This window comes from Peromyscus californicus, unplaced genomic scaffold (assembly GCF_007827085.1).
Source record: "Peromyscus californicus insignis strain IS unplaced genomic scaffold, ASM782708v3 Scaffold_5__1_contigs__length_169319896, whole genome shotgun sequence".
Taxonomy (NCBI): domain Eukaryota; kingdom Metazoa; phylum Chordata; class Mammalia; order Rodentia; family Cricetidae; genus Peromyscus; species Peromyscus californicus.
The window spans coordinates 6,081,434-6,108,877 of NW_026294573.1; the positions used below are offsets into that span (position 1 = coordinate 6,081,434).

General features: G+C 43.2%; 1 protein-coding gene across 7 annotated transcripts in view; it reads right to left on the reverse strand.

The window, feature by feature from the left end:
• The window catches only part of Rere (arginine-glutamic acid dipeptide repeats), a 363,675-nt gene that overhangs the window by 101,476 nt on the left and 234,755 nt on the right, over positions 1-27,444 (reverse strand). For all 7 annotated transcript variants that reach the window (XM_052717717.1, XM_052717716.1, XM_052717712.1 and 4 more), the window contains 3 exons: positions 19,056-19,104; positions 11,169-11,293; positions 10,008-10,107 (listed from right to left, as the gene is read on the reverse strand). In XM_052717717.1, the coding sequence (XP_052573677.1) occupies positions 10,008-10,107; positions 11,169-11,293; positions 19,056-19,104 (274 nt within the window). The remainder of the gene's footprint in view (positions 1-10,007; positions 10,108-11,168; positions 11,294-19,055; positions 19,105-27,444) is intronic.

Consider the following 27,444-nt stretch of genomic DNA (forward strand, 5'->3'; position numbering starts at 1 on the left):
GCGGTGGTCAGTGCCCCTTCTACCAGGTGGATCCCAGGGCTCAAACTCAGGTTGGAAGGTTTGGCAGCAATTTACCTGCTAAGCTATCTCACCAACCTGTTTCATGTATGTTACTAGTAACATAAAAAAGACCTCGTCAAAATCTGTCAAAGACATTTAAAAAAATATCTCACCGCTGGGCGGTGGTGGCGCATGCCTTTAATCCCAGCACTCGGGAGGCAGAGGCAGGTGGATCTCTGTGAGTTCGAGGCCAGCCTGGGCTACAGAGTGAGTTCCAGGAAAAGGCGCAAAGCTACACAGAGAAACCCTGTCTCGAAAAACAAACAAACAAAAATCTCCCTCTCCCTAACCATGATTAAGAGACTTCATTAATAACTCCAACATCAGTAAATCGAGTAGCACAAAGTATGATACATATATAATATATAAAATACACACATATCAGAAAGCTACAATGAAAATATAAGCACCTGACCTGCTAGGGGTGGTGGTGCAGAGCTATGAGCCCAGCACTTGGGAGGCAGAGGCAGGTGGAGCTCTGTGAGTTCACGTCCATAGTCTTAAAACAACAACAACCACTAAGCCAGGTGTGGTGGCGCACCTTTAATCCCAGCACACAGGAGGCAGAGATGGAAAGATCTCTGTGAGTCTGAGGCCAGCTTGGTCTACAAAGAGTCACAGGACAGCCAGGAAACCCTGTCTTGGAAAACAACTAAACAAAAACAAAACCAAAAAAATCTACAAGCACAGTATTCATTTTGTTTGATCACTGGTCCATCAAATATTGCTATTTAGTTACCACTGCAATTAAATTTGTCTAACTATACTAATAGGAACAAAGAAACAAGGGCAAAAACAATAATTTAACTGCTTAGAAAAAGCGTGAGAGAAAGGTATTGTTAATTTTTTACAAGAAAATAGAGTCCCTGGACATCCCTCCTACTGTCATGTTTGGAGTAAACTCAATGCCCTGTGCACACCAGGCCAGTGTTCTCTAACTGCTACCCAGGTATCCCCCTACCCCAAGTCATTTTCTAAATAATAACAAGGTCTCAGAGTTATGCTAGTCCTTGCAGTTACTCAGAAAAGTGGCAGGGCAGCACATATCGTTCAAGCATCACTTTTAGTAGCCACTGGCTTGCTGCAGGCCATTCTGATAGGAAGCAACGGTGCAGGGGCTTAACATAAATCTACATTCCAGGAAGAAATGTGTGTCACAATCCCAGGCCTACAGCACTCAACTTGGAGCAGCTGTGGACAATCTGGTGGCGATGATGGGCACAAGGTCCTTCATCTGCGGTGACACAGCAAGCACATCCCTCCTGTTCTGGACCTGGGCCTTGGAGCTGAGGATGAGTAACGGAAGCAGACAATCAGCAGAGACAAGAAAGGATCCACCAAAACCAGGGGTAAATGCTAGCTCAGATATAAGAATGCTGAGTCGCTCCAGAGTAGGTTTTTAAAGTCTAGTCATCAGTGCAGCCCAACCAACCCTGCCTGTCCTTAATGAACAGAAACAACCAAACAAAGCCCATATTCTTGGGAAGAGGTAAAATTAGCAGCAATACATACAGGCAACATCTCCAGGCTCACTGCTGAGTCACAGCTCTTTCCTAAGCACTACTGTGTCTGGAAGCAAGCCCGTCACCATCTCTTGCGAAGGGTCTTTGAGAACTCTCTAGACTCACAGGAAGAAGAAGTAGAGCCAGCAAGAAGAGTCCAAGAGCAAGATTTAAAGGCAACATTCCAAAAGAGCCTAGGCAAGCCACTTCAAAGAGTCAAGGAGTCGTGGTAAATGACCTCTACAAGTCTTGGCTGAGGTGAACCATCTGCCTGTTTGGAGGCTCTGTCTGCAGTCTCAACACCAACACAAACACCAAGAAAAGCCTGAGGCCAAGACCCAGGTGAGGAGTTGGGTGGAAGACTGCACCAGACTGGCCCCTGGCTGTGGCTTGATTTAAGCCCCGCCCCCAACTCCCTGCCCTGACACACCGCCACCATTGCAATTAAACCTCTTATTTTCTGGGCTGCAAAAAGAAGTGAGAACCTATTTTGAAAGCCTGTTTAGAGTAGGTATCTTCCATTATTCCTGACACTAAAAAATATTCAATTAAGGACAGCTGACTAGAAGGGAGGGGGTGGGACAGGTCAAAAGCATCATGGGAATGGAAGAACTCAGGACACAGATTTTTCACTTAAGGCTCTACTAGTCACATGATTGGCCCTGGAAGTGCCCCTGCTGTTAACTAAGCACACAAGCCAGACTTCAAGAGCTCAGGGGAGAGACCAGCTAGAGAGTTCAAGAGGCAGGTAAGAGAGAATTGAAAGTAGAGAAACAGAGAACCCTGCAATCTGGTAGGAGACCAGAATTGGAGAATTGGAGCCCTGTATTTTTCTAGCCACAACAGGGAGGTGTAGAAGGTGACTTTTAGAATTTGCCAAATTTTCACATTCCATCACTTCATAAGATTTTGCTGAAAGACAAAATCAGAGGATCTCCTGAAATAATAAATGTGTGGTAATAATATTAACACATTAATTCAAACCTAGGCCACATTCTTAGAACAAAACCCTTGACATGGCCGCTTCACTTACTGCTTCCCTCAGCACAGGCGGCCTTAGTCTCCAGTCTCTTGACAGCTGGATGTGCACAGCACTGACCTTTACAGACAATTCTGAGGAGGTTATCATTTACACATTTAATATGCATATAGATTTGTTTCTTAGGAACAAAGTCTTCCTGCTTCTTGTATATGAGTTCAGCAACACAATAGTAGCCGCTAGTTCCTAAGGGGAGGAGGGCTCCTGAAAACTCAGTGAGTGACTGCTGAGGATTCAAGGCTCAGGACACAGGACAGATGTAATTGGCCATAAAGAAATGCTCTGGCAGGCTCAGGAGTCCAGACTATGCATGAGATTTCCTGAATGATGACTTGCCAAGAGAGAAAGGTCCACATCTATGCACAAGTAGAAATGGTCTGGACCATAGGTAGACATGAAAACACATGTGCAACTATTCCTAGCATTCTCATAACTTTGAAAACAAGCGGAGGAAAAAAAAATCCAAATGTGGGCACAAAGATACAGGGTAACAGCAAGGTATCACAGCTGTATCTACCTGGTGTGGTAAAGAAAATCTACTCATAAAAGATTTTTGAATCTACTTTTAAAAAGGAACTACTTGTTTTAAGTAGAATAAGGAACGAAAATTTTTATCTGAATTTGTCCAATGATAATGGACTGGACATTGTTAATATACATAAAATGGAGGTTTTTGTATGAATCTGTCAAATGTTAATGGACTAGACATTGTTAATGTAATTCTTGACTGTATATATTGTATATACTTAATAGATAAAGTTTTTCTTGTATTAGTTATAAGCTTTTTTTCATTTTAGACAAATATATTGTGCATCCTAATAAACTTATCTGGGGTCAGAGAACAGAACAGCCAGTAGATACAGAAGCCAGAAAATTGTGGCACACACTTCTTTAATCTTAGCATTCCAAAGGCAGAGATCTGCCTGGATCTCTGTGAGTTCAAGGCCACACTGGAAACAGTCAGGCATGGTGACTCATGCCTTTAATCCCAGGAAGTGATGGCAGGAAGCAGAAAGGTATATGAGGCATGAGGACCAGAAACTAGAGCCTGTTCAGCTTTTAGTCTTGAGTAGAGTCTGGTATACTGGTGCACACCTACAACCCAAGCATTTGGGAAGTGGAGACAGGAGGATCAGCAGGCACTGAAGTCACCCTCAAGGCGATACTTCAATTTCCATCCAGGCCAGTCTGTTCTCCAGGAGACCTTGTCCCAACTTCCCTACCAACCTTCTAAAGTCCTAAAAAGACCAAACAAAACACTTGATGGTGGCTCATATGGAAAAGCAGAGGTGGAGCTCAGATTGTGGGGAGCCATGTGAGGAGCAAGACAAACAAAGCCCAATGAGACTCTCAGTGACAGCAATCCAAAACTCAAGGCAGGCATGTCTCACTGGTTTTAATGTGGGTGGCCATGATCCTCCCTGATGTGGGGTGGTCTGTATGTCAAATTGCTCTGATTCGTCAATAAATAAAACACTGATTGGCCAGTGGCTAGGCAGGAAGTATAGGCGGGACTAACAGAGGAGAACTGAGAGAACAGGAAAGCAGAGGGAGACACTGCCAGCCGCCACCATGACAAGCAGCATGTGAAGATGCCGGTAAGCCACGAGCCACGTGGCAAGGTATAGATTTATAGAAATGGATTAATTTAAGGTATAAGAACAGTTAGCAAGAAGCCTGCCACAGTCATACAGTTTGTAAATAATATAAGCATCTGAATGATTATTTTATACGTGGGTTGTGAGACTGCGGGGTTTGGTGGGACTTTGAGAGAAGCTCTCCAGCAACACCTACCCCTACCCCCATCCACCCCAGAGAAACCAGTCCAACTAAAGGAACAAAACATTAAAGAATTAAAAGCTAAAATCTACCCTCATTTAGGTGAGACCACAGTATACCATATATAAATTTATGTTAAAATGTCATTACCTGGAACTTTAGAACTAAGTTGGACTACAAAAGGAGTCATGTTAGTAAATATCTTTTTCTCTATTTATTCATTTGTTTGTTTAAGTTTTGCTGATTGGGTCTCACTCTGGCCTCAAACTGTTGACCTTTCTGCCTCTGTCTCCAGAATGCTGTAATTACAGGCATGTGTACTTCCAAGCCAGACCATGGCAGTAAATTTCGATCCATTTCATTGTTAAAGCCAAAGCTCACTAAGTTCCAAGTGGTCCAAGCACAACCTATGGAAGAGGCGGAAATGGACTCATTGGTATGCTGACAACCAGTGGAGAAGGGCTTGGTTACACCACAAACCTCAACTGCAAGGCCTCTGTCTCCATCTCCTGCAAAGCAGTCATTAGCAGTACAGCCTGCACACACTGACACTATGTTGCTGCGTAAGTAGAAGCTTGTCAAGATTGATGTATATGAGCTACTGTCCTGAAATTTATGGAATTTCCATAATAAGAAACATACAGCATATCAATTTTATCAACTTTTTCCATTCCCTTTTCAACAACTAATCAACACCCCCACCCCCTAAAACCCTGCCTTAACCCAAGTCAGCAAACACTAACCACTTCATTAATGTTGTCTTGTGTAGAAAGGGTAGCACTACCAGTGAATGCCCACAGAATCAAAGCAAGAAGGAGCTGCTCACACACTGTCACAAAAGGGCCTCCTCCCGTGAGTGCCGTAGCTGGAACTGAGAAATGTTCATTCCCTAAATACCCACAAGCACCGCAAAGCTAACACAGGTCAGGAGACACCAAAGCAGTCCACTTACGATCAACGGATGGAAATTCTCCAAGACAAATCCTATAGAGACAGTTTTCAGAGTACAGGGGGGCAAATGAGATGAAAGGTCTTCGCAGTCAGCTTATTTGCATATTCATAACACTGAGTTCTATATGATCAGCTCTGATACAGAATTGAGCCTGATTTGTTTTTTTCAACCATACAAAGATTTAGCTTTTCTCTACCATGTACCAGGCAGCAGGCGAGGGCTGAGAAAACAAGATGATTAATACCTGATAGTTAACAAATTGTTGTTAGCTATCTAATTTACCGATCAGAGATGAAAAGCCATTCAACTACAGGGAACTCTGAATCCTTTGTTGGAGATGTGGGTATGCATAAATAAATAAGCAAGCAAACTGAGTATGTAAAAAGCTTGATCCAAATCTAACAGCCACCCATATTTCAGGGAGTAAAGCTGTCTGGATTGAGGTGATTATAAATTTTACTTATATAAGTAAAAACCAAACAGATGCTGAGTGCCGCAAGAAAAGGTAAACATAAAAATGGCAACAATTACTCAGAGAAGTAAAATTTAATTTTACTAATGGAAGAAAATTGAGCCCCAACAGTGAAATACAGTATTGACTTAATAAAAATAATTCAGCATAATATAAGATCTGTTTTGTAAGTGGGCAGCCAGCAGAGATGGTCAAATCAAACCCATCAGGATAAGAAGGCTGTTCTGTGCTTCATGACACCAAGTTTATCAATTACTTACCAGTTGATGGTACAGGTGCACCTAGCCCATCTTCACCCAAAATTTACACTACCTGGATCCCATATAGACCTGTTTCTAAAGATAAAACTGGAACCTAGCAATCCTACATTACAGAGCTCACAATTTAAGTATCATAAGCAGCTCATGGTGACTCACACCTGTAACCCCAATATTTGGGTGACTGAGATGAGAGGCTAGCCCAAGCAACTTAGCAAATTCCATGGAAAGGGATGGGGAGGTTATACAATGGGACCCTGTCTTAAAAATACCCAAAACAAATCAACCAACAATCAAAGAAAACAAAGGACAATGAAAGCTTTCTGCATGGCTTGAGCTTCATAGAGTTGGAGAACTATCTGCATTCTATTGAAGCAAACTCAGGATTCCAGAAAAAGTCAAGACACTGTCAGACTGGGTAGTCAGACAAGAACAAGAGAAACATACAAAACAAGGGAGCTACTTCACAAACTCTAGGCAAGATTCAAAATAAGAAGCTAGAGAAAGATGGAAAACAGCAAAGATGAGAAAGCTGGAGAGCCTATGAGAGCATCAGACACAAGAGACATCAAGACAAAAGTTATTACTGGACACAAAGAGGCCCGCCCCTCAAAGATGTAAGAGCCAATACACAAATACTACAAGGTCCATGTGCCTAACAATACTACCTCAAAAACATGCTGTAAAAATGAATAGGGCCTAGTGAGTAGGTAGCGGAAACAGCTAAAATGGTGAATATTATTCAGATCTTCCATACTATACTGATTATGCAGCTATCAGTTATGAGACAGAGTCAGAAGACAACGTACTAGTCAGTTCTCTCCTCCCCTATGGATACCAGGGACAAACCCTTGGGTCATCAGGCGTGGTGGGAAATGTCTTTACCCACTAAACAGCATCTCCAGGCCCTAGTACCTCACTTTTAACACCCCCTTCCCCCCTCCACAAACACACACATAATAACTGTGGAGTTACAAATACACGAAGCATTTTAGTCAATATTAATAACATGCCAAATGAGGAAACAAACTACAAAAGATTGAAATCTTGGGGCTAGAAGGATAGCTTAATGGTTAAGAGAATGTATTGCTCTTCCAGAGGGCCTGAGTTCAAGTCTCAACACCTATATCATGTGGCTCAAAACCACCTTTACTTCCATCTCCAGAGAATCCAAGTTGTCTGGCGTTTTCAGGTATCTGCACATACATGTACATACCTACATATCTCTCCCCCTCCACCCCACACACTTAAAAATAATGAAAATTAATCTTTAAAAAAAAAGACTGAAGTTTTACCAATGACTCTCTCGGACTGGCATAAAATTAAGTATCCTTAACATTCCAAAAAATGAAATTTACGAACTCTACAATATCTTGGTATCAAAAAATTTAATTCTGAAGCCAGGGGGTGGTGGCACATAATCCCAGCACTTGGGAGGCAGAGCTAGGCAGATCTCTGTGAGTTTAAGGCCAGACTAGGCTACAGAGTGAGTTCCAGGAAAGGTACAAAGCTACATAGAGAAACCCTGTCTTGAAAAAAAAAAAACAAAACAAAACAAAACAAAACAAAACTAAATAATTCACGGGCTAAAGGAATACCAAAAAAGGTTTAAAAACATTTTGAAAAGCAAGATAATGAAAGCAAAAGAGGGAAAAGAAAATCAAAATTTGTGATAAAAGCAAGTTATTTAACACTTAATTTTTGCAAGCTGGAAAATACATCAAATTAAACTTCCAGATGGAAGGAAACAAGTTTAATGAGGAAAACAACAATAACACTAAAACCTGGGGTTGGAGAGATGACTCAGTGGTTAAGAGCAAAACAATGTCTGCTCTTCCAAAGGTCCTGAGTTCAATTCCCAGCACCCGCATGGTGGCTCACAATCATCTGTAATGAGATCTGGTGCCCTCTTCTGGCCTGCAGGGATGCGTGCAGGCAGAACACTATATACATAATAAATAAATCTTTAAAAAAAAAAAAAAAAACTAAGCCAGGCGGTGGTGGCACATGCATTTAACCCCAGCACTCAGGAAGCAAAGCCAGGCAGATCTCTGTGAGTTTGAGGCCAATCTGATCTACAGAGTGAGATCCAGGACAGGCACCAAAACTATACAGAGAAACCCTGTCTTGAAGAAAACAACAACAACAAAAACAAACAACAACAAAAACAAAAAAAAAACCCTAAAACCTAATTGTTGCAAAAGGTCAATTTTGATAAAATCTCTATTTAGAGTAATCCAGAGAAAACAAATTCAAGGTCTTAGGAAAGGCCAATAATTAGGAAATCTATAGACATTTAAAATGTTAACTCATAAACTAGAGGAAAAAGACAAAATGTTTAAAAACACAGACTTACATATTGCCAAAGCTGACCAACATGAAGAAATAAAAAATCTGAATAGGCCTGTGTCCATTTGTAACTTTATTCTTTAGACTGTTTTATTATTATTTTAAAGGTATTGTGTGCATGCACACCCATGTGCAGGTACCCTTTGAGCACAAGAGGACATCAAATCCTCAGGAGTTGAATTATAGGAACTACCCAGTGTGGATGCTTGGAGCCAAAACCCAGTGCTCCAGAAGAGCAGCGAGTCCTCTTCACTTAAGTCATCTTTCCAACCTCTACAAAATTAAAGACGTTAAAATTTTATTTATTTATTGTGTGTGTGCTATGTCAGCACATATGCCTACACCTATGTCTGGAGGTCAGTGTCCTTCAGCTTACAGAAGCACGGTTCTCCTTCTGACATGTGGGTCCCAAGAATCAAACTGAGGTCACAGGGCTTAGCGGTAACTCCACTACCCACTGAAGCAGCTCTCAGGTCCTACTTAATCCTTTTAAAACTATTCATGAATAAATATTTAGATTCTCATGACTTTACTAGGAAATGTTTAGTTCTTAGAAATGTTTAGCAATAAGAGTTTTACAGACTCATCAATATGTTATAAAAAAATGAACACAAAATATACTTTGGCATCAATCATGAATCTTTATATGAAGTTCTTTAACAAAAATATTAACAAATGGAGCCAGGGGATGGTGGCACATGCCTTTAATCCCAGCATGTGGGAGGCAGAGGCAGGCGGATCTTTGAGTTTAAGGCCAGTCTGGACTCAGAGTGAGTTCTAGGACAGACAGGACTACAAAGAGAAACCCAGTTTTGAAAAAGTAAAATATTAACAAATGGAACACAAAAGAACAGGACTGAGAAAGATTTATTCTATCAACAAATAGCTGATAATCATTTGAAAGCAAAGTTTTTCACCTTACTAAAAAAGGATAGCCACTATGTGATGATCTCATCAGATACAAAATAAACCAACAAACAAATGCTCACACACCCATGCCTGAGTGTATGAATTACACCATGTGCATTCAGGAGCACACAGATGTCGGATCAGTTGAGGGTATTGGATCTTCCTGGAACTGGAGTTCCAGGCAGCTGTGAGAAGCCATGCCAGTGCTGGGAACTGAACACAGCTTCTCTACAAAAGCAGGAATGCTCTCATCTGCTGAGTCAATTCAGCAGCCTCCACATTCTTTTGTTAATTTTATTTTTTTTGTTTGTTTGTTTGTTTTCAAGACAGGATTTCTCTATGTAGTTTTGGTACCTGTCCTGGATCTCACTCTGTAGACCAACTCAGAGAGATCTGCCTGCCTCTGCCTCCCAAATGCTGGGATTAAAGGTGTGTGCCACCACCTCCTGGCTTTGTTAATTTTTTATTATGTCTATTTATGTGATTTAATTTTTATATATAAATTGTGTATATGAGTATGCGTCATGTGTGGGGATGCCTGGAAGTCACAAGAGGGACCCTCAAAGTCAGCTCCTATGGAAGAGCAGCAAGAGCACTCTTTAAATGCAGAGTCACAATCCATTTTTAATCCTAGCAACACCATAGCACCCACTCTTGTGCTCCCCTAAGGTGACATCCAGAGACTTACTGTGTTCAGTGCATTGAGAGTAGTGTCGTCCCGAGATGCTGCGACACAGCCATCCTCTGTAGAGCCTCCGTCACACATCCCTGCAAATGCTGCCATGCTCCTTTGGGGAAAGGGATGGAGTTTCCTTCATCAGCACACATCCATATCCAGGCAGAGGGTGATTTTTAACCCTTAGTTTGCAAGCTCATTTTCAGCCAAGATTCCATTAATATATGCATATTATGTCAGTCCTCAGCTCGGCCTCAAGAGTCTAACCCTTCCTCCCTTGGGAATGGAAGTGTAACTTGCAGTGGGTCCATGTTACTTCTCCTGTTGTGCTCATATTAAGATTCCAAATTTGAACACATGAATAATCTATGTGCCATGGTGTTCCACTGGATTAGGAGACTTAAGAGTACCCAGATGCACTACCACCAGGCATTAACTAACATTTTTTAAGTCCCCAGAAAACAGGTGAAATTAATTTCTCTCATCTATGTATCAACTACTTTTTAGTGAACTAAAAGTGAAAAGTAACAGAACAGGAAAAAACATTCAGTCACCTACCCCACTGACACTAATCTCATCTCCACTGTGTGCAAAGCACTGTGGACTACAAACAACCAAGATAGAACTAGCCACCCCAACGTGTGTACTTCAGTTTTTGCTACTGCACACAGGTGAGGTCACTGTGATTCTCCCAAAATCACTAGAAGATAGGCTCTGTCTGCACTATGACATGAAGGGACTGCAGTTTCTATTTCTATCTTTGTCCTAAGTTCTACAGGATAAGCACAGATAACTGTTCCCTTGTAGAGAAGCCATACAAATGTCAAACCTAAGTCAGACACTACTGAGCAGCCACAGTACAGAGAACAGATACTCAGGAATGTAACTGTAAGCTGCGCTGAAGGACTCACTCATCTGCAGTGAGAGGTGCTGATGTGTATGGCTGAAAGATGTTCCTTCTGAGGCATTCTAAAGTCTGAGGTGAGGCAAATATCAAGAAGAGAAAAAAACGGTAAGCTATCGTTGTCAGGTAAGAAGGATCACCAGAACAGAAAGCAATATTCAGAGTGAAAAAAGGTCCCTTTACTAATAAGAAGGGAAGGGAAACACTGTACTGACACTCATCAGTCCATATGTCCCAATTCAGAAAGCAGTTGGGCAAATCCCCATTACCTTGCTGCCCTCAAGTACATGAGGAGGTCACAGTCACTGACTCCAGGCATCCAGACAAGCTCCTCATGCTGAGTCACGCTGTCACCATCTGGAGAAGGAAATGGCTGCAAATCTGGAAGTTTGGCCTGTAAGACAGGGATGGAGAAGTCACCATCAAGGTCCATCAACGTAAGCACTAGAAAAGAGACATCCCAGTATGCAGTCTTCTGGACCTGGTACCCTGTACATGCTTTCCTTGTGCAGCAGAAAGGTAAGAGCAAAATGGTGAATCACTGAACCTGGTCACACCACGTCGGACCATCTCACTATTTAGGAGCAGTGAGGGGTCAAAGCCAACCTGGACCAATGTGATCTAAAGGGAGAAACAACCGGATACACAAACAAAATGAACAAAACGGCAAAGTATCCTAGAGTGACAGCTCTGGATATGAACAAGACATCCACCTCCACTATACATTTGCAAGTCAGACACACAGCAAATTACAGGACTGCACCTAAGGATAGCAGCGTGTCATGGTTAAGATAAAAACAGTGAGCTACTAAAGTTAACACTAAAAACAGTTTAATTAACTTAAGTGGTAGAAATGGCATGGCTGGGGAAGAAAAGACCTACTTATCAAGGGACAGGAAGGAATTCTCTGAGACTTACTAGGACTCTGCAGAGTGGATAGAATGGTATACATAAAAATAAGTCATCAGCTGTAACGCATACACTCCAAATAAGGCAGAGCAAGGGTAAGCAGGCAGGTACAATGGCTACCGTAACCACCAGAGGCCTAGGAAAAGATCTGCAAGTTACCCAACATTCATATTGTGAGAGCCAAAGTTATATTTTATGTTTTAATTACTGTGCTTAAGAGATCCATAAAACAAGATGCCTCTAACCTGTAAGGCCTTACCCAAGGACACATAAATCCTGAGGTGCTAGAGGCTGTTGTTCATGTAAGATAACAAGCCATGTTTCACTTCCCTAGACAAGTTTGGTTGACCCAACTGAACCAGATATGCACCAGGTAGGTGGGAGGTATGTAGGCAGCAAGTAGATCAGGATGGATGCTTGCCCCCAGTTGGACAGAGGATGGAAGTACATTATGTAGCCCTTTATAAGTACCTGGCCAGCAGGGTGGGGGTGGAGCAAGGCACCTAGCCAACATAACTCATGGCCATTTTCTGGGAAACCTGGAATGGAGCTGTTCAGAGTCTATCATCCTGGCCTGTATTTAATTAAAGCTTGCTTCAAATCTGGCTCAAAATTATGGTAATAGTTTTATATTGCTTTGATAATTTACACTCTGCTGAAGTTCCCAGCAACAGTTTAAGTGAACAAGGCAGAGCAGTGTAGAAGCAAACACTGGACACACAAAGAGTGACACATATTTAATAGCCCAGCAGACACATGAAACAAAATTCCACATCCCAATCTGCACTAGGCAAGCTGCTTATCAGCCATGTGCATGCAGAGGGAAGGCAGAACAGTACTGCCCCATCCAGGGGATAACCCTGTCTCCCAGGAACTCTGTCGACCTCAACTCTTCCTTCCAGAAATCTTCACTTTGAGTGAAAGCTCCTATTTTTGAATGCTGGCTGCTCTGTGACAAAACACAATACCCACATGTCTGCTCTAACAGCAGGCTGCAACTCTGCTCTCCAGGCCACCTCTGATGGACCTAAAATCCTATAAAACTCTCACTTTCCCCAAACAAGAGAACTCATGGTTGGTTGGCTGGCTGGTTGACTGGTTTGGAGGCAGGGTCTTGCTATGCAGTCCAGACTGATCTCAAATTCACAATTGTCTTGCCTCAGCCTGCCAAATGCTGGTATTACAGGTATGTGGCACCACTCAAAGCAAAACAATGATCTATCACACTTAGTACGCACTTTATAACATTTTAATGAGTGCTATCAGGTCCAAAAGCTCTTTGTCTTTCAAAGACCAAGGCTGGGTAAACAGAAGAGTTGTTATGGGTAAACAAGCCTAAAGGTTTTTGTTTACCAGAAAAGCAGGAACCTCCAGGAGCCTCCCTTAACCTTTTCCCAAAGTCAGCTACCTCTGCCAAGTTCTGGATCAATCCAGGCAGCCTGTATCAGTTCAGATCCCCACACTGTCATATTGCTTTTCCACCACTTTGATCTCTCTGCCCCCTCACCTCTCTATCACAATTAATTCTGCTTAATGTATAGTGAAAATGCTGGTTTAAGATGAAAACAGGATGGATACCCATTTGGAAAGTCATTGACATTAGTATTGGGCTTTGCATCCCCAGGCCAGGCCCAGTGTCTACTATAACAATGGCTCGACATTAAATTAATTAGAAAGTACTATACTTGGGGAATAGGACCAATCCCCGGGGGAGGGTGTAACTAGAAATATGATTGGGTGACACAGAATCGGAAGGGAGGGGAGGGGAGGGGAAAGAAGGAGGAGGGTGTTTGAGGTTACTGATTTGGGGTTGCAGAGCTGGCTCAGAGTTCAGTTCCTAACATACACATCAGGTAGTACACAATTAACTGTAACTCCAGCTCCAGGAGATCCAATGTCCTCTTTTGATCTCCTTGGGCAACTATGTTCATGTGTGCATGCCTCCACAGACATAAGCACACACATATAATGATAAAGTGAAAGCAAATATTTTAAAAAGGAATTACTGGGTTTTTTTCTTTTCCTATTTTGTATGTGTGATGTGTATCTGCATGTATGCATTTTATTGCATATGAGTGAACACACCTTTTAGTGGGTGGAAGAGCATGCAGAGCCCTGAGGTTGATGCAGAAAACCACCCCCAATTCCTCCTTGATTTTATTAATTAAGGCAGGGTCTCTCAATCAAACCCAGAGCTCACCACCATAACTACTCTTGCTAGCCAGCTTGCTCTAGGGACCTCATCTGCATTCTTCTACTGGAATAACAGGAGGGATGATACACCCACTTGGCATTTTTGTGGATTCTAGAGATCAGATGAACTCTAGCTCTCACAGTGTTTTTGTTTTTAATTACACTGATTTATTTTTTGTGTTGGTAAGGTTGGTGCATCACAGTGTTGCTGTGGATATCGCTCTGTATAAATAAACACTGATTGGCCAATAGCCAGAAAGGAAGTATAGGCAGGACTAACAGAGAGGAGAATTGAGGAAGGAAGAAAGAAAGAGACTGCCTGGAGCTGCCGCCAGGACAAGGAAGATGTAAAGTACTAGTAAGCCATGAGCCACATGGCAAAGTAAAGATTAATAGAAATGGGCTAAATATAAGAGTAAGAGCTAGACAATGATAGGCCTGAGCTAATGGCCAAACAGTTTTAATAATGTAAGAGTCTGTGTGTTTATTTTATAAGTGGGCTCCGGGACTGGCGGGACTTGGTGGGAGCTGGAGAGATTCTCCAGCTACACAGTGTACATGTAGAAGTCAGGCAAACATGCAGGAGTCAGTTCTCTCCTTCCACCATGTAGGTGGCAGAATCACACTTAGGTTGTCAGACTTGAACCATCTTGCCAGTCAAATGACAAGTGACCACTAAGCCATCTCCCAATCCCAAGATATTACTGATTTTGGTTTGGTGCAAAATATTATAGTTGTGTCTTTTATAAGAGGGCTTCTTTCTCATTGTGCTATCTGCAATTAAAATGATGTATTGTTCATTTCAACTGCCACAGGTAGGAAGCAGCCAGAGGGAAAGCAGACAAAACATGTCTTAACAGAACTCAACAAAGCCCAGTAACACTGAGTACTGTCTTCTGGTCCCACTTTTGTATGTGTTACTAACTTCCCTAAGAAAAAAAGCTAAAAATTTTAAGAAGAGCCGGTGGTGCTGGTGCAAGCCTTGAATCCTAGCACTTGGGAGGCAGAGCCAGGCGGATCTCTGTGAGTTGGAGGCCAGCCTGATCTATGAAGCAAGTTCTAAGACAGCCAGAGCTGTTACACAGATAAACCCTGTCTCAAAAGAACAAAAACAAAAACAGAAACCAACTTTAAGAAGGTAATTAGATTTTGCTACCCTAAAACTTGACTCTTAAAATACAAAACCCAAGTCTAGTAAAACTGCTTCTTTCTGGGATCTAGGTGCATCCTCCCCTACCATCACCTTTTCTGTTAGGGCACGAAATAAATCTTAAGTCAAAATCCAGTATGACGGTCCTGCAACCCTGGAAACAAACTGTGGAGAGAAATGGGTGGGAAAATACAATACACAGGCAAGAAGAGAAATGGGAGTGTGATTGAGTGATGCTAGGCAAGTCCTGGATCCTTGATTTAAAACACAGTCAGAGGTTGGCAGGATGGCTCAGTGGGTAAAGATGCTTGCTGCCAAGGCTGACAGAGTGAGCTTGATCCTTGGGACTTTCACAGCAGGAGAAAATCTATTCCTGCACGTTGTCCTCTACCACCCCCCACTCAGCCACACACACTAAACAGGTAACTGCAAATAAATGGATAGATAGATAGATAGATAGATAGATAGATAGATAGATAGATAGATAGAAAGAAAGATAGATAGACAGATAGACAGATAAATAAATATCACAGCCCAAGGATGTGATTATAGCACATGCCTAAAATTACAGCACTCAGAAGACAGAATCAGTCTGGGTTACATAGTGATACTTTGTCAAAATAAATAAACAAATAAATAAAATAAAATAAGGACTGCAGAGATGGTTCAGAGGTTAAGAATACATACTACTCTTCCAGAGGACCCAAGTCTGGTCCCCAGAACCTATGCTGGGCAGCCGGGCAGCCCATAACTACAATTCCAGGGATCTCAGGCCCTCTTCTGTCCTCAAGCACCTGCATTCATGTACACATACCTCCACTCAGGCACATGTGTATACATATAATTAAAAAAAATAATTAAAATAAACAGGACAGGGTGATGCATACTTGAATCCCACACTTGGAGAGAAAGGCCAGGCAGATCTCTGTGAGTTTGAGACCAACCTAGTCCACATATTAAATTTCAGGCCTGCCATGGCTATATAGGGAGACCCTGTCTCAAATACTAACAACAATAACAAAAAATATATCTCAAAACAAAAAAACTAAACAACCAAAACCAAACCAAAAAAACCACCTCCAACAAAAAAACAAAACGTCAAACCAGAAACTCCAGTCCAGAGCCAGGGACAGAGTAGTGCAAGTCACAGTCAGAGAACCTACTTAGCATGTGCAAGGCCCTGGTTCGTTCCAATCACAGTAAAGCGCCGCCCCAGAAATCCATAGCCCAGAGGCAGTCCTGGTCAGGCCCAATTAACAGTCCATTCCAGGAAGACAGAAATGAAGAGAATGCCTGGCAACTGTGTATTTCTGCCTTTATCATAAGATGAGAACCATCTAAAAACAATAAGCCCCTGCTGGTTTGTGCATTTTGATAAATATGTCTTCAAGGTTTTACTTTTCTCTCATCAAGGAGGTAAAGTAAGTTCCAAAGAAATGTATATGGCACATAAAAATGCTCAAAATCTGAAGGGAAAAAAAAAAGAACCAGGAGACACCTAAACCTTTTATGCCCACATAAGGACTACTGTGACCTGTAATTTGTGTCTTTGCATATCAAGCATATTGGCTACCTCCCCAACACACAGTTCACTCAAGAGACAGTCCAGGGTTATCATGCTAAACCCATTTTCCTCAGTGTTTAGTAATGGACACATGACCCAACACATGTGCATGTCAAAACCACTGAATACAGCTCTCTGTGAAGGACGGATGAGCACCGAGAGAATGTCATCAATGCCCAGTAAAACCAAGTTCTGAACTGACTAAGATAGCCCAGCAGGAGGCGTGACCAACTATGGCAGCCAGAGTGCTTCCTCCATGAGAGCTGTCTAACTAGAATCCAAAGTAGAGGACACTGAACAGGTGCCAGAGGGCACAGCTCACTATTCAAGGTCCAGTGGAAGAGCCCCAGCCATTCTGACTCTCTGAAGGAAAAGTGTTTAGAAGGGTATTTTCTTTCTCCTTCTTTACAGTGGGGATGGGAGTGGACCCTAGAGCCTCGCATACATATAAGGCAAGCACTCCATCACTGAGCAGCAGCTGTCTCAGCCTTCTTTTTTTCCAAAAAAAGTTGGTTTGTTGAATAGTTGAAAAAAAATGTTTCTTTTTCTATGTATGAGTATTTTATTTGTATGTATGTACGTATATGCACCACATGTGAGCCTGGTGCCCACAGAAAACAGAAGAGGGCATCAGATCCCCTGGAACTAGAGTTACAGATGGTAGCTAGCCACCATGTGGGTGCTTGGAAATCGAACCTGGATCCTCTGGAAGAGCAGTATGTGCTCAACCATGAACCCAGTTCTCCAGGTCCCTAAAATATCTTTGAATGAAAGTATGCAGTAACTAAATGCTCATCAATAGATGACTAGATAAACAAACAGTGTTATACATACACACAATGAATCATTCATTCTTTAAAAAAAAAAAGAAGGAATCTGGCACATGTTACAACATGGATGGACCCAGAGAGCATTCATTCCATAATGAAGTCAGTCAGTCACAAAATAAACAATGCATAGATCCCACATCTATGATGAAGACAGTCACACTCAGACAAGGAGTAGAGTAGTGGCTCTCCAGCTTGAGCAAGAGGAGAGGAGGTGTTACCGCTTAATGGATACAGAGTTTCAGCATCCCAAGAATAGAGAAGTTCTGGAGGTGGGCAGCTGTGACGGCCACAATAACAACCTACTTGTAAAGTTACTGCTCTAGATCCTCTCAAATGGGGAAACTCAGTAGGTTTTTTGTTTGGTTGGTTTTTGGACTTTTGTTGTTGTTGTTGTTGAGACACAGTCTCACTATGTAGCCCCTGGCTGTCCTGGAACTCCCTATATAGACCAGGTGGCATCCAACCCACAGCGATCCACCTGCTTCTGCCTCCTGAATGCTGGAATTAATCATTTATTAAAATTTCCTTTTTATACTTTTATATTACTAACTTTAAAGTTGTGGGACAAAATTTTAGGTTTCATTACAACACTTCTGTAAGACTAAAACTGCAGGTTGAGCACACTCGCTCCAGAGCATCCTCACTTTCCTCCTATCCATTGTCCCCATCTTCCCACAGTTGCTTTTTTGTTTGTTTTACTACATGGTGATCTGGCCAGGAGGAGAGATCCCTGAAGTTACATGCAGTGCACATGCCTGTAACCGTAACAATGAGGAGACTGAGGCAGGAGGACAGAAAGTTCAAGTCCAGCCTTGCTACATAACAGGTTTAAGGCCAATCTTGCTACAGATTAAGATACTGTCTCAAAGATCAACAAAATCAAGACCTTCAGCTGGGGAGACGGCTCAGTGAACCCTACTCCAGAGCCCAGAAGGCACATGAAAGCCAGCTGTGGACCTGGAGCCCAGCACAGTGGTGGGTGGTGACAGGATGAGGGAATCGGTGGAGCTTGCTGGCCAGCAGTCTAGCTCCAACACCAGTGAAAGGAAAGCCTGTCTCAAAGGAACTAAGAGGAGTGTGATCAAGCACAACACCTGACATTCTCCTCTGGCTTCACACACAGGCATGCTCACATGCATGCATGCACGCACGCACGCACGCACACACACACCCCACAAAACCTTTAATGCTGTATTTGAAGAGAATTTGAGAATTCTCCTTATCAAAAACCACTCTAAGATGCTACTCAAAAGAATAAAGAGAAATTATTTATTTCATGTGCATTGGTATTTTGCCTGCATGTGTATCTGTAAAGAGGTGTCAGATCCCTTGGAACTGGAGCTACAGGAAGTTGTGAGCTACTGTGTGGGTACTGGGAATTGAACTCAGGTCCTCTGAAAGAGCAGCTGGTACTCTTTAACCACTGAGTCATCTCTCTAGCCCCCAAGAATAAAGATAAAGCAGAAAAATAGGAAATGAAAAGCTATTAAGTTAGTAAAATGTAGTTTACCTGATGGCTGGGGCCAACTCGAATTTCCCCTTGGGTACTATTCAGGCGCCTGTAGTGAAGAAAACAGAAGGTTAACACAGCAGTTCTGACACAAACTTTCTCAGATTTCTCAAGGGAAGTAATTCACTCCAAGCAAATGACATCTTATTTTTTTAATATCTATTTATTTTATGTGTATGTATGTGTGCCTGAGTGTATGTCCACAGAGGACAAAAAAGGGCAGCAGGTAGACATCCTGAAATTGGAGCTACAGATGGGTGTGAGCTGCCATGTGAGTGCTTGGAGTCAAACCTGGGTCCCCTGGAAGAGCAGCCAGTGCTCTTAATTGCTGAGCCATCTCTCCAACCCTTCGAGTCATCTTAAAAAGAGGCCACTCCCTCACTATTTCTAACATTGCTCCAGCTACACATGCTTACATGCACGTGTCCTTAGCCCCTGACAACCTTGAAAACCTGACTGCAGCCTCCCATGCTACCTCCTACACCATCTGTTTGTTTGAGGGAGGATCTATACGTAGCTGGCTGGCCTCCTAACACTCGCTATGGAGATAACCTTGAGCTTGAACTTCTAATCTCTTTTCCTTCCTTCCTGGGGGCTGAGATTATGAGTGTGTGTCACCACACTCAGTATATTCATCCTGAAGACCAGCTTCAGGGACCATGCATGCCAGGTAAGTACTCTATTAACTGAGCTATAGGCCCAGTCTCACTTTCTGCTTTTATTCCAACAGAGTTTTTCATCAAGAGCACTGTTTGGGTGGGGGTGGGGGATGCAGTAGCAATGACAAAGTGAGAGAGTGCGGTAACAACCAAATGTGGCCCCAGTCCTAAGAATGTACCTTGGCAGGTTGGTAGCATCTACCTCCCAACAAGAAAAGGTCCAGATTATAAGGATTCTGTCCTTAATTACGTCACCAGCCTGCGACGGCGTCCCAGCCTAAAAAGTGGGTGGGCCCTCTGTGTGCCCTTTCCCTCCCCTTCTCCTTCCCTGCTCCCCACCTCTCCCCCCCCTCCTCCCAATAAAGCTCTAAAGAGGTAACCATGGCTTGTGATTTTTCCAATCAGCATTCTCCTCCACCAGCATGGCTGCTGCGGGCGGCAGCCAGGCACAAGCAGCGCCGATTTAACCAACATTGGTGCCATTCAGACTCGGATACACCACCGAGCACTGAGGACCTGCTGTGACTGCTACTGCCTGTCGCCTCCTGCCCCATCCAGCAAGACCGCGAGCGTACGCGCGTGTCCCTCGCCACCTGCGCTGGACCCCCACACAGCTATTGCTGCCGTCACCACAGTGAGTCTGCCGTTCTTGTGGCTGCAGTCTGAACTATATTCTTTGCAATGGACACCCCGGGGGTTGTCCTCGGGCTGTACTGGCAAAGACAGGCACATTTTCACTCCTGACGAGGGGGTAAATGGTATCTAGGGTACAACGGTGGACCAACTGCAGTGCAGCAGGAGCCCTCACCTTCCCTTGACGAAGAGGAACGGTGACTTGAGCTGATTCATAGATCTCTCTCCACTCTCGGGGACGCCCGAGATTGTAGTCTGATCCTGGTTTGTTATCTTAAATTTTTATTTTTCTCTCGGCTACAGCCATGAGACAAAGGGGTGGATATGATATATTTACCACCTACATTGGCGGATAGGGGCGGGTACCGATAACTCTGGCCGAATAACAGCTTTGCGGGAACTTCTGCCAGCAAATGGACAAAAGCCATAGAACAAAGGGGCAGGCACCGGTAAATCTGGCCGCATAACAGAGTCTCGGGAACTTCTGCCAGTGAACGGGCAAATGAAAAATTTACTTTATCTTCAAGCTTTCTGCTAAAGCTCTAAACCCTTCTCCCTCCCCACTTCTGCATCTGCCACGTGCAACCTTTTCTGTCTGACTTCCCTCGAGAGTGGGCGGGCTCAAATGGGTGGGCTTGGGCGGCTTCTACTGACTCTAGCCCTAACTCACCTTAACTCCACCCACTCATTCTCAAACTGCCTTGAGAGACACAGACAGGTCTGAAAGTGGCTAAGATCCATACAAATAAGTTTACAGTAGTCAGGATGGCTCCTAAGCCAAAAAAATCAGCTTATAGCCTCAAACAAGTCTTCTAAAAGGATCGGTTTACAGTCTGCCTACTGGCAGATCTTCCAAAAGCTGTCCTTAAGCCACCAATCATCAGAAAAAAAAAAAAATTTAGGACACAGAGTAAAATCCGTCTCTTGTTCCCAGACATCCCCGACTAAAACTTAAGCATCTGAAGGGCAAGGCTCCTGACCCCACAGGCAAAAGAGTCATCTGTGGCATTTAAGGTGTGCCAGGGAAGAGATAAAAGCCCAAAAACAAAATTGCCAAGTGCTGGCACTTGCTGACTCCCAAAAGCTGTTGGGTCCCTGTTTTAAGTGAGGAAAATGGCCACGGGCTAGAGAATGCCCTGCCAGGCCACCGACAGCCTTGTTAAAAGTGGCACCTAGAAAGACAAAGAGTCAGCTGACTGCCCCCAGGCGCCAAGATGCATGGGTACAGCAAGCTAAGACCTCCAGCAGACCTAGGCTTGGCTACAGACATGGCAGGGAACCCAGAACGCAGCAGGGAAGCGATCCGTTTCTTTCCTTATGGACACCAGAGCCACTGACTCAGTCCTGGGAGTTTTGGGATGTCACCTCTCCTTTATTGTCGGGTACAGAGGACAGCCTTACCACCTCACCAGATTTAATTGCACTTTCAGAGTTACTTAATAAAAAGATTTCCACCTAAAAGAAGAGCTCAATGCTTCACTCCAGATCCACTGCCTGTGTTTCTCACGTGCATACAGACAGCGTCCTGATCTTTGCCTTGTCCCTAATTCCAAAAAATAAGTTCTCATGCACCACAAGCTTTTCTCTTCCCAGTTCCCTGTTCTAACTCACTGTTCAGCTAATGGTACAGGACCATCACAGAACTGGAGTCCAGAGATCATCAAGTAAGAAACTGTAACAGCTAAAAGGTATTTACACCCCGAGACCCAACTAATAAAGGAAACAGGTGCTTTAAAATAATCTGTCTCTGATAAAGCTTAACATGTTTCAAAATCCATAGGGACAAGCCGGATCTATCTCAGATAAATGTCAACATAAAATAATAATGATTCTTTTATCTCTCTAAGTTTTTTTTCTGTGTCACCAGCATCTTGTCAAACAGAAAGTTCCCAGCCACAGCCAAGAGGGATACATGTCTCCAGAGTCAGCTGGAAGCAGTTTTTGAGAGGAACGACGCCCCTATTCCCATCTACCTGCTTTTTATAATAAGTGAAAGTCTGGGATGTAAAGATTCTGTCCTTAATTATGTCATCAGCCTGCAAGGGCATCCCAGCCTAAAAAGTGGGTGGGCCCTCTGTGCGTCCCTCTCTTTCCTTTCCACTCCTTTCTTCCATCTATCCTCTCTCTCCCTCTCTCTCTCTTCCTCCTCTCCCCCAATAAAGCTCTAAAAAGGTAACTATGGCTGTGATTCTTCCGATCAGCACTCTCCTCCGCTGGCATGGCCCCCGCGGACGGAGGCCAGCCACGAGCAGCGCACCATTTAACCAACACAGATATCATACCGAAAACATAAGATACTCCATTCCAGAAGAAACTTAAAAAAAAATACTACAAGAAGTTAAGCAAATCAGCGAGGTTCCCAATGTCCAACCAGCTGCTCACAGGCCGCATGCAGCCAGCTGGCTATGACATGGCCCAACCAAAAATGGTAATTTTAGCAACTGTTTTATGACTCCACTTCGTGGTTCTCAAGTGTAAGCTCTGGGTACCAAACAGCTGCACACCACCAAAAGCTCAACCAATCCCTGTCTGAGGTGACAGAGCTGTTCCTTTGCTATTCTTTTGCCACACACCTCCCCAAACAGCTAAGTCACTCAGCCTGGAGAGCACTGGATGCCTCTGGAGGAGATAAAGAGCAGTATGGTGATATTTTATTTGTACTGAAATGTGATTTTATTTGTATGTTAATAAATAAAGTTGCGGGGGGGGGGGGGGGGGGGGGGGGTCGGAGCTAATAGCAAGCCATTTAGCAGAAGTCTGGCAGTGGTAGCACACGCCCTTAATCCGATCACATGGCAGGCAGAATCTGTGTGTTCAAGGACACAGCCAGCTTGGTTACACACACCTTTAATCCAAGTACCAACCATAGAGACCTGGAGGTCTGTATAAACAGGCAGTGATGAGGAAGTCATGTGATTGGGTTTAGAACCAATGAGAGGGCAGAACAGAAAGTCAATAAAAATACAGACACACAGGAAGTAGGTCTCTTTTCTCAGGGGAAGGACGGAAGCAGCTGGTAAGCTAAAGGCTATTCGCTAGTGCTCTGACCTCTTGAACTTTTAACTCTTTATTTGGCTCTGTGTTTCTTATTTAATAAGACTGTTTAGAATTACATCTGCAGAGCAGGACAGCAAGGCAGAAGGTAGTCATTTTCAAGAGAGAATAAAACCACTAAGCACAGCAGAGGCAAGGGGGACAAGACTGGGACTATGGTGGCGAAGCACTTAGACCAAGGGTTCATTGTGTTGCAGGAGGTATCACCTACCTTTGGCTTATGCTTCAGGAACTCTGCCAAGGATTCAACTAGCCAGGTCATGACTACTTTCTAAAACTAACTGCTTGGGTTTTTGGCTTTTTGTTTTGCAAGACAGGGTTTTTCTGTGTAGTCCAGGCTGTGCTGAAACTTGCTCTGTAGACCAGGCTGGCCTTGAACTCAGAGATCTACCTGCCTCTGCCTCCAGAGTGCTGGGATTAAGGGTGTGGACTGCCATACTCAACCTAACAGCTTGTTTTTAAAGTTGATGTCAGCCACTATTTCCATCCTAACATGTCCATTTCTACTGCCTAGGGAGCCATGAGCAAAATAGCCTGCCAAAGCATTTCCACAGACTTGCCAAATGCTTTTCTGACTACAAGCAGCTCCAGCCAAGACTACCACACCTCAGAAAGCTTAAACCACAGCCGCTACAGCTCAATCTTCAGTCTGTTCTAGAATGTCTGTGCTATTTTAGGGTTCCCTAATGGCTGATTATGAAATTTTCTGATACCATTGATACCCACTGTACTAAAGTAATGTGCCACAAAATGAAAACAACCCCCAAACACCTTATAGAACTATGTATATCCTCCTATTTCTAAAAATAGGAGGGAGCCAAAATGAAGGTACACACCTGTAATCCTAGCACTTAAGAGGGCTAGGACAGGAGGCTTTTAATTCAAGGACAGCTTAGGCTACACAAGTAAACCATGTTTTAAAAAAAATTCCCCCAAAGCCAGGTGGTGGTGGTGCATGCTTTAATCACAGCACTCAGGAGGCAGAAGCAGGCAGACCTCTGAGTTCCAGGGCAGCCTGGTCTATAGAACCAAGAACCAATACAAAGAGAAACTCTGTCTCAAAGAAACAACAAACAAATGAAAAGAGGGAGGCTTGAGAGATGGCTCAGCAGTTAAGAGCACTGGCTGCTCTTGCAGAGGTCTGAGTTCAATTCCCAGCAACCACATGACAGCTCGCAACTGTCTGTAATGAGATCTGATGCCCTCTTCTGGTGAACAGATGTACATGCAGACAAAGTGTCCACACATATAAAATATGTAAATAAATAAATCTTTCAAAATAAAATAGATGCCAGGCGGTGGTGGCGCACGCCTTTAATCCCAGCACTCAGGAGGCAGAGGCAGGCGGATTTCTGTGAGTTCGAGGCCAGCCTGGTCTACAGAGCGAGTTCCAGGAAAGGCACAATACTACACAGAGAAACCCTGTCTCGAAAAACCAAAACGAATTAAAAATTCTGAAAAGAAGAGAACAGGAAGTTAGCCATTATTACATTAAGAATTAACAAAGGAAATGCTAAGTGCAAGCGTTACTTAGGAGCCTAAGTAAATGAGAACACTCTGGTGTGGTTTGGTTTTTAAGGTGCTAAGTGCTGTGGAATAATCCTCTTGTACACTGTAAAGATTTGTCACTTGAACTGGTTTAATAAAACGTTGAATGGCAAGTATCCAGGCAGGAAGTATAGGCAGGGTGAGCAAACTAAGAATGCTGGGAAGAGGAAGGGCTGAGTCAGGAGTTGCCAGCCAGACACAGAGGAAGCAAGATGCGAATGTTGTACTGAGAAAAGGTACCAAGCCACCTGGCTAAACATAGATGAAAATTACTGTGGTGATATTTTATTTGGGCTGAAAAGTGATATTTTATTTGTATGTTAATAAATAAAGTTTGCTGGTTGGGGATTTAGCACAGTGGTAGAGTGCTTGCCTAGCAAGCGCAAGGTCCTGGGTTCAGTCCTTAGATCCATAAATAAATAAATAAATAAATAATAAATAATAAATAATAAATACATAAATACATAAATACATAAATACATAAATAGGTAAGTAAGTAAATGTTTGCCTGGAGATCACCAGGCCATAAACGGAAGTCAGGCAGTAGTAGCACATGCCCTTAATCCGATCACATGGCAGGCAGAGTCTCTGTGTGTTCAAGGACACAGCCAAGTGTGGTAACACATGCCTTTAATCCCAATACCAACCATAGAGACCTGGAGGTCTGTATAGACAGGCAATGAGAGGAAGTGATGTGGTTGGGCTTAGAACCAATGAGAAGGCAGAACAGGAAGACAATAAAGGTGCAGGTGAGACAGGAAGAGGCTCTCTTGGGAAGCTATGGTGAAGTGGTGAGCTAAGGTGAGTTGGCGGCTATTGCTCTGATCTCTATGGCTTGCACCCCTGTATTTGGCTCTGTGTTTCTTATTTAATAAGACTGTTTAGAAATTCATCTACAAATTTAAGTGTAAGAGCTAGTTAGTAATAAGCCCGAGCTACCAGCCAAGCATTTCTAAGTAATATTAAGCCTCCAAGTCAATTATTTGGGAAGCAGCTGCTGGGCATCTGGGAGGTGCTGGGAGGACATAAACTTCCACCTACAACTAAGGATGAAACCATGGCCCCCATGCACGCTAGGCAGGTGTTCTACTACTAAACTCCCCCACCCCCAATCTGTGTTAAAGTTTATAACAAGGAAGACTAGTAAGAAGGTAAGTAGGATATGAAACACAAATTAAAAGCAAAAAAGAACTTTCTTGAAAACTTATTTTAAAATGTCTTTAAAATGAAATTATTTTAAAACTACATGTAATGCTTAAAAAATAAGTGTTAGCCTACAACATCTAGGAAATGCAGAATGTATTCTAAACATTAGAAAGACAATTATCAGACTGTCTTTATTTCTATAGCACAGGCCAGCCTTGAAGTTGCTATAGTCAAAGACCACCTTAAACTTCTGGTCCTTCTACTTCCACCTCTCGGGTGTTGGAATTATAACACAGTGCATGTACCAAGTCTAGTCTGTATGCTGCTAGGGACAGAATCTAGGGCTTTGTGCAGGCTAGATAATAAGCACTCTATCAACTGAGCTAAAGTCCTAACATATTTTAGGTGAAAGACATTGAAAGCAACATGTCCCATTACAAAATGTGTTTGACAGAAAACTCTAAGACAATAAACTAGATATGAGGATCTCAGAAACTGCTCACTAAGAGCACTTGGTGCTCCTAAAGAGAACCTAAGTTCAGTTACCAGCACTGGCCTCAGAAGTCCAGTGTGGTGGTACATGCCTGTGATCTTACTTATTCAGGAGAAGCAGGCAGATCTCTGTGAGTTCAAGGCTTCCACAGCTTGTAAAGTGACCTTATCTCAAAAGAACATTTCCAGGACTGAGCCAGCAGAGGACAGAGAGAGCTCCTCCCCTCCCCCAGGCCTCTTGGTCTGAGAGGGGCACAATCAACCACAAGCTGATCTGTGCCAGGCAGTTGGGCAACATCATATCAAGTGCTGCCTGTGGTTTCTAGGTCCGGGCATGTGAGAGATGAGAAACAACAACTCTGTACCAACCAGAGCTGTGAGTTAGCCCACCTCAAAATCCACCTCCTCTATGAACTGTTAGAGCATGTGAAGGGGATGACCCATAGATCCAAACCAGCAGAGTCTCCACAACACAGGACAACAGGTTATCCAAGAGGAGCCTCAGTGAGAGCCCATTATCTGTGGTGTAGCAGAAACCAAAGGCCTCAAGTCAGACCAAGACTCATTGCAATGAACACTTGTAAGTAAAGATGAATGGACTAAAGGGTAAACTGTGACTCAATGGGCCACATTACAGCTTCCACGATGAGATTCTTCTCCCTTTTTGTTTTGGTTATTTGTTTTTTGGTTCTTGTAAATTTTGTTTTATGGGGTATTGCAAGGGCAGTAAGCAGATTTGAGGGGGTGGGAGATAAATGGGATTAGAATGCAAGATGTGAAAGCCACAAAGGATCAATAAATAAAAGTTAAAAGAATTTAAAAAAAAAACAGCAGCAACAACAAAAACCACAGTGAAA